We start from the raw sequence: 8,368 nt of genomic DNA, 5'->3' as shown, positions 1-8,368 counted from the left end.
ATGCCCGACTTTGTAGTGCTCATTTCATAATCAGGTAAGCTGCCTGCAGCTGTAGGCTGCTAACAGCCACATCGCTTGGTTAGTTAACAACCAAGTAACGTTACATAATGTCATTATTGAGTTGTGTGCATTATCAACATAACAATATATCTTTGCAAGTTACAGAATAACTCTACGCTATGTATTGCTGGCCACTCTAGGCTTGGCCAATTATTCTTGTCTTTTATCCATTGACACAGCGCCAGTGCGTATGGGTCTGTAAGAAGTATCCGATTTACCAACTTGTTTACAAACTTGATTGCTTATCACAAGGCGATAAGCTGTTGTAGTAAGCCGAGAACTGCATTTTAAAACTAAAATCTACCTGTGTGTCGCAGATGGGCACAGAGCAGTCCTGACAGCGGGGCTTTTACACAGTTCTCAGTGTCTGTCAATGCTGGGCTCTCGGCTTTTTGCCTTCATGATGCGCGCGCAGCTCCAATGTTGACAGCTGTATAAGGGGTCTATAGGCTATCAGCTGACAGGCTCGGGCCGCCATCTTCAGTATGGGCACACAGAGAGAAAGCCCGATGACATCCTCTACGGAAGCCTAAAGGGACAATTACAGAAGCCCAAAGGACAAAGGCTTCCCTCAATAGGCTAAAAGCTAATGTCACCTTTGATAAACAGCCAATGAATATAAAACATAAATATAGATCCTATACATGAGTTGAAGGTGTGACTGTAACAATGTCATCAGTAATGTCACCTGAGCAATGGTAACAATAACAAATGAAAAGCAATTTAAAAATGGCTCTGTGCATACGTGATTTGTGACAGACATTGATCATTGTCATAGACATTGTGAAATCATCAATTACATCACTCACTGATTAGCCTACATCACCGATGACAAATCAGATCACAAATGCTCCAGTGACGTCACTCGCAAGGCTGACTGACTCACAACAAATGACGTCATCAGTGGCCTGTCATCAAAATGCTCAAATGACATCACTGATGAGTGATGACATCACTCACTGATAACATCACTGATGACATCAGAATTGTTCGAGTGACATCACTCGGAAGGCTGACTGACTGACAACCCTGAGGAAAACTGACATCATCAGTGGCCGGCAGCCAGCTGCTTGGTAGTTTTTGCCAAGCCCAAACCGGTCAGGTGAGTTAGGCTATTATGTAAAATGTGTCGCAGTTAATTCAGACAGACTCCATTTGAGACCCGAGCAGGAGTGAGACGGCTGAAGCAGGGTGAGTGTTACCACATTATTATTCCTATTAATATGTTATTCATCGATGAAACTAGTCACCTTTAGGTGACGCAGTCGCCTTTTCGATCCCAAAATAGGGGATTTATGCTAAGTGAGTTCTGAGTGGTTTTGTGTGTGACAGTGTGTCTACCCTGGCTGATATCCGTCACCTTTTTCACTGTGTGAGTTTACTGTAAAAGTCTCTGAGTCAGTTGTTACTGATCGCAGGTGTTTTATTGTGTTCACCTGCCTCTTTTCCTCTCTCTCAAAGTAACGCTCATAGAAAAGATGTAACAGTGAGATAATGGCGTCAGTAAAACAACGAGAGACGTTGATGTGGGCGGTGGCCCTGTAGGTGCCATGGCACTAGTCCGATACCTCACGAGTCCGACACCTCACGAGTCCGAAAAAAGAGGCATTGGACAGGGGATCATGTCTATGTTCCCCGGGTTCTATGTTCCCCGGGTTCTATATTCCCCGTTTTTCACTAACCCTAAACCTAACCTCCCCCAGACCCTAACCCAAAACCTAACCTCTCCCACCCCCACGCCTAAACCTAACCTCGCCCAGACCCTAACCCAAAACCATGAGGTGTCGGTCTCGTGAGGTGTCGGACTAGGGGGCAGTCCCCGCCCTGTAGGCCTACTTCACAGAACGCCGTCATGACGCAGTTTATTAACCGTTAATTTGTTCCACGTTGTGTCTTAACACATTCACTGCCAGCCGTTTTTCAATACTGTAGTTAGCTTCTGCCAAGGTTTTTTTTTGAGGATTCTGGCTCATTTTTCAAGAGCCGAGGATTATTTTCTGTTAGGATTTTGTGAACACACAATATCTCAAAAGAACTAATAGAATGTGTGCTTTCTCTGTCTAAAAGAGTTAGTTTGTAGAGTTAGTAGTTATGTAAGCATTAGCAGTTGAATACAGCATGGTTTCAGCGTCTGAAAATTTATTCTGAGATAAATGGCTTTTTGTGAAATTCGATAGAACAGTCACTTTAACCATTCATTTTTGGCATCAGTAAGACGTCAGACATCTAAACAATAGTTTTGAACAGTAATTTCCTCCATAACAGCAGGAAACACCCCTCTCCTTCAAACTCCTCCCTCCGTGTGTGTTCTTCTTGGCTGCAGCGGGCGTGTCACAAGCTCGTTTCTGCTGCTGTAACCTCGCGTCACCAGGCTCACTGCTTTGCTGCTGCTCCTGTCTGCTGGCGGCCGCTGGGCAAGTCTGGATGGGCTCGCTCGTTTCTTGCGGTTTCGGTTGAGAGCTTTGATGAAGCTTTTGCGATTCTGGTCTTATTTATGCTGCGTGTTTCAAAGTGTGTTCCACCCGTAATCTATTATGCAAATTTGCAATCCCTCACCGCCAGCAATCAGCGCGAAAGCGAAAGCGTTTTCGCCAATCCATTCTACAGTATGAGAATGGTTTCATCGCGCGTTCCCCTGCAGTTTTGGCTCTGCTTTTTCTAGTTTGGAGGGCACTGTCGCCACTTAGTGGGTCGGTGGAATGGGTTGTACACGTTCGGTGGCTCCAATAATTTTATAGGAGACGTGGGGGGCGTTGATCCACGTCCCACCGTCAAAATTTTTTTTTGTGCAGGCAGATCAGGACTTCAGAGCGGGGTGGGAAACTGATCGGCTTCATATTAGACTACATGCGTCGACTCGCCTGCTTCTGTTGTGTCCCGCCTCTCGTCTCTGAGGACGGGCTGATTTCTCAGAAACCAGCTGTTTCACTGAAATATGTAACTACCGTGTGTGACCACAGAGTGGCGCTGATGCACATGTTCTGCACTTTTTTGCAGTGGTTCTCAATCTTTTTACATCAAGTGCCACCTCAGAAATTATATGAATGTGTGAGAGGGAGGGAGGAGTGGTACCCATGCCACAGGTTGAGAACCACTGTGAGAGTAGGTAACACCAGACAGTATCCACCCTCAGAGACTACAGACAGACATTGGATTCAGTTCAGTTCTGCTTGAAAATGACTTTGACAAAAATGTAATTTTCTCATTCGTGTCGATGAAAAAAGAATGAATTAAGCATCATTAATGAAGTGTGTGTGTGTGTGTGTGTGTGTGTGTGTGTGTGTGTGTGTGTGTGTGTGTGTGTGTGTGTGTCACATTGAAATAGCACAGTGGACAGTAAGAGCAGTGCTGTGGGGGTTGGTGACCATTCAATGTTGGCGACCGGAGTTCGATTCCCAGCGTTTCCAAAAGACAACCGTGAGTCACATAAAAAAACACACATGACCAAACCATTTCCCTAAACTTAACCACATTGTTTTAATTGACTAAACTAAATCCTCAAGGAAACTAGTTTTACTTGCCTAAATTTAACCAAACACCCCCCTCCCTTCCAGGGTAACCGGGCTACCTCAGCCTGACTGAAGTCCAGAAGATGAGTAAGAAGGAGGAGGAAGAGGGGGGCAGAGCAGAGTCTCCAGTACCCAGCTGTCTGTCTGTGAAGACTGACTGGTCTAAAGATGGTCCTCCAGACTTCAGTAATGAACCTGGACCTTCAGACACAAGGTAAGAGGACTGTTATTCTGTGAGCAAAGAAAAATAACTGCTCACTGCTATTATAGACTATAGTAGAAAAAAGAGACTATTATTTCATTCACATACTGTAATTAAAAAGTTAACAATAACATAAAATAAGAGAAATTGAAATGAGGGAATCAATGGAGCAACGAGTAATATCAAGATATAGAAAAGCAAAATAATTATAAGCCACAGTGGAGCAAATAGGTGGAATTAAAAATAACGCACAGTGGCGTCATTTTAGCAAAAGACAGATGACGCTGTCTATGGAAGCCTATATGGACAAAGGTGTTCCCTACGATGAGCTGACGTCACCTCCTTTGATAGACAGCCAAAAATATCAATATAAATATGTATCACACACACACACACACACACACACACACACACACACACACACACACACACACACACACACACACACACACACACACATGGGCTGAGAGGGGCCCACTGTAACAATATTAAAGTACATGAATAATCATGAATCATGAATTTAAAGTTGTCTGTCTTCACGAGAACTATCTATAAAACATTTGTGTTTGCAGAGGTCAGCACCACAGGCAGAGAGCAGAGTCTCCAGTACCCAGCTGTCTGTCTATGAAGAGTGACCAGTCTAAAGCTGATTTTATAGACTTCAGTAATGAACCTGGACCTTCAGACACAAGGTAAGTGAACGGGTTATACTGGGAGCCTACCTGATGGAATATGATTCAATGAGATTGTATTTATAAAGTTTAAATCAAGCTAGTAAGATATCTTAAGAAAGTCATTGGAAAGAGAAAAATAACTGCTCACTGCTCTACAAAACAACCAAAATGGATATTTATTTGTATTATGTTAGCCAGAGCAGGACTTGCCCCTCCCTCATTACCACCACTGAGGTGCCCTTGAGCAAGGCCCTTAACCCCAAACCGCTCCAGTGGAGCTGCTCAGTGGCCAGGACATCAGACTGTGTTGTACTGGTCAGCTTCCAGGTGTGAATGTGCTTGTGATTTTATTCACACAGTTTTCAGGTACATTTATGAGTCAAGTCCTACATACTGGGGTCATCATCAGGGCTGTAGTGGTGGCTAAACACACGTAAACGGCGTTTAGGTACCTTTTTCAATGCTCTGCAGCGTTTAGGCACCTTTTAAGATAGTTTACTCACATTTTGAAATCGTTTATGCACTTATTATTGCACGAGTTTAAAAAAGTTTGAGTAAACTCCGTTGATGCGGAGACCACACCAAACACGTCGCACACCAAAATAAAATAAAAAAGATGACACATGGCACTGACCAGGAGCTCCGGGAACCGTAGGAAAGGTACACGGCCCCGCGGTCACGTTGGTGCCTTTCTCGAGCTGTGCTTGCCTGCCCAGACAGCGCTCCCCTCAAACAACTTGACAGTGCCATTGTGCCAGCGACACACCAGAGGTAGGTGCTATATGTAGTAACAATCAGAACATTAATATAATTCAGACACTTTAGGAATAGACACATTCCTTAAGAAAAAGAAAATAAATTCAACAACTCTCTATGCTAACAGGGATACAAACACATGAATTTAAAGTTGTCTGTCTTCACTAGAACTATCTATAAAACATTTGTGTTTGCAGAGGTCAGCACCACAGGCAGAGAGCAGAGTCTCCAGTACCCAGCTGTCTGTCTATGAAGACTGACTGGTCTAAAGATGGTCCTCCAGACTTCAGTAATGAACCTGGACCTTCAGACACAAGGTAAGAGGACTGTTATTCTGTGAGCAGACATGCAGGAAAGAAAAATAACTGCTCACTGCTATTATATTATACTATTCATCTCACTCAATGTGAGTTTGGATCAACAGATACAGATGATGAAAACCAGCCTGGCAAAATGTGTAGAAATGTCTGCAACAGATGACAGACTGACCTGTTCTACCACTAGAACATAACAAGGCCAAGAAACATGAATGAAAAGTATGTACAATATGAAAGTATAAATACATACAGTATAAAAACAAAGGAAAACATATAAACACTAGAGGGCGCTCTGTAGAGTGCATACCTCCACCAACCTTTCTACAGAGTTTTGTGGTGTTACATGAATCCATTTGGAACACATAGGAAATTAGAGATTGGAAATTGGAAACAAATAGGCTGTGATCATCTAGCAGGTTGACAGACACGCTGCTTAAACTGGGCAGCCATCTTGTGAAAGGGCAAAAGAGAGAGAGCGGTGACGGAAGCCTATATGGACAAAGGTGTTCACTACTATGAGCTGACGTCACCTCCTTTGATAGACAGCCAACAATATAAATATAAATATGTATCACACACACACACACACACACACACACACACACACACACACACACACACACACACCATAGACAGCCAACAATATAAATATAAATATGTATCACACACACACACACACACACACACACACACACACACACACACACACACACCATAGACAGCCAACAATATAAATATAAATATGTATCACACACACACACACACACACACACACACACACACCCACACACACACACACACACACACACACACACACACACAGACAGACACATAGGCTGAGAGGGGCTGACTGTAACAATATTAAAGTACATGAATAATCCCCCAAAAAATCAACAAGTAAAGAAAATAGTAGAATATGAGAACAAAACATGAATTTAAAGTTGTCTGTCTTCACTAGAACTATCTATAAAACATTTGTGTTTGCAGAGGTCAGCACCACAGGCAGAGAGCAGAGTCTCCAGTACCCAGCTGTCTGTCTATGAAGACTGACCGGTCTAAAGATGATGTTATAAACTTCAGTAATGAACCTGGACCTTCAGACACAAGGTAAGTGAACTGGTTATACTGCGAGCCTACCTGATGGAATATGATTCAATGAGATTGTATTTATGAAATTGAAATCAGGCTAGTAAGATATCTTAAGAAAGTCATGGGAAGAGAAAAATGACAGTTTACTGCACAAAGGTGTTCCCTACTATGAGCTGATGTCACCTCCTTTGATATACAGCCAACAATATAAATATAAATACAAACATGAATTTAAAGTTGTCTGTCTTCACTAGAACTATCTATAAAATATTTGTGTTTGCAGATGTCAGCACCACAGGCAGAGAGCAGAGTCTCCAGTACCCAGCTGTCTGTCTATGAAGAGTGACCGGTCTAAAGATGATGTTATGAACTTCAATAATGAACTTGGACCTTCAGACACAAGGTAAGTGGACTGGTTATACTGAGAGCCTACCTGATGGAATATGATTCAATGCTATTGTATTTATGAAATTGAAATCAGGCTAGTAAGATATCTTAAGAAAGTCACTGGAAAGAGAAAAATAACTGCTCACTGCTCTACAAAACAACCATAATGGATGTTTATTTGGATTATGTTAGCCATAAATTGATTATGTTAGCCAGAGCAGCGCTTGCCCCTCCCTCATTACCACCACTGAGGTGCCCTTGAGCAAGGCCCTTAACCCCAAACCGCTCCAGTGGAGCTGCTCAGTGGCCAGCACATCAGACTGTGTTGTACTGGTCAGCTTCCAGGTGTGAATGTGCTTGTGATTTTATTCACACAGTTTTCAGGTACATTTATGAGTCAAGTCCTACATACTGGGGTCATCATCAGGGCTGTAGTGGTGGCTAAACACACGTAAACGGCGTTTAGGTACCTTTTTCAATGCTCTGCAGCGTTTAGGCACCTTTTAAGATAGTTTACTCACATTTTGAAATCGTTTATGCACTTATTATTGCACGAGTTTAAAAAAGTTTGAGTAAACTCCGTTGATGCGGAGACCACACCAAACACGTCGCACACCAAAATAAAATAAAAAAGATGACACATGGCACTGACCAGGAGCTCCGGGAACCGTAGGAAAGGTACACGGCCCCGCGGTCACGTTGGTGCCTTTCTCGAGCTGTGCTTGCCTGCCCAGACAGCGCTCCCCTCAAACAACTTGACAGTGCCATTGTGCCAGCGACACACCAGAGGTAGGTGCTATATGTAGTAACAATCAGAACATTAATATAATTCAGACACTTTAGGAATAGACACATTCCTTAAGAAAAAGAAAATAAATTCAACAACTCTCTATGCTAACAGGGATACAAACACATGAATTTAAAGTTGTCTGTCTTCACTAGAACTATCTATAAAACATTTGTGTTTGCAGAGGTCAGCACCACAGGCAGAGAGCAGAGTCTCCAGTACCCAGCTGTCTGTCTATGAAGACTGACTGGTCTAAAGATGGTCCTCCAGACTTCAGTAATGAACCTGGACCTTCAGACACAAGGTAAGAGGACTGTTATTCTGTGAGCAGACATGCAGGAAAGAAAAATAACTGCTCACTGCTATTATATTATACTATTCATCTCACTCAATGTGAGTTTGGATCAACAGATACAGATGATGAAAACCAGCCTGGCAAAATGTGTAGAAATGTCTGCAACAGATGACAGACTGACCTGTTCTACCACTAGAACATAACAAGGCCAAGAAACATGAATGAAAAGTATGTACAATATGAAAGTATAAATACATACAGTATAAAAACAAAGGAAAACATATAAACACTA

The 8,368-nt window shown here is 42.7% G+C and overlaps 2 protein-coding genes across 2 annotated transcripts in view; both read left to right on the top strand.

Moving 5' to 3' along the window:
* Positions 1-1,214: 1,214 nt before the first annotated feature.
* LOC310776858 (protein NLRC3-like) overlaps positions 1,215-8,368 on the top strand; it is a 57,831-nt gene continuing 50,677 nt past the window's right edge. Inside the window, exons 1-3 of the mRNA XM_083637057.1 lie at positions 1,215-1,251; positions 3,391-3,477; positions 3,615-3,783. Coding sequence (XP_083493183.1) covers positions 3,653-3,783 — 131 coding nt within the window. The 5' untranslated portion in view covers positions 1,215-1,251; positions 3,391-3,477; positions 3,615-3,652. The remainder of the gene's footprint in view (positions 1,252-3,390; positions 3,478-3,614; positions 3,784-8,368) is intronic.
* On the top strand, positions 4,439-8,089 carry LOC310776994 (uncharacterized protein; the record flags this gene model as incomplete). The annotated part of the gene is made up of 6 exons (XM_083637223.1): positions 4,439-4,463; positions 4,805-4,811; positions 5,399-5,518; positions 6,506-6,625; positions 6,891-7,010; positions 7,966-8,089. The coding sequence occupies 6 exons, from the start codon at positions 4,439-4,441 to the stop codon at positions 8,087-8,089; spliced, it is 516 nt and encodes a 171-aa protein (XP_083493349.1).

The sequence above is a fragment of the Poromitra crassiceps genome (genome assembly GCF_964638095.1).
Source record: "Poromitra crassiceps genome assembly, chromosome: 5".
Classification (NCBI taxonomy): domain Eukaryota; kingdom Metazoa; phylum Chordata; class Actinopteri; order Beryciformes; family Melamphaidae; genus Poromitra; species Poromitra crassiceps.
Note: the sequence above shows the minus strand (reverse complement) of the source record. Positions and strands in the feature narration are given on the sequence as shown.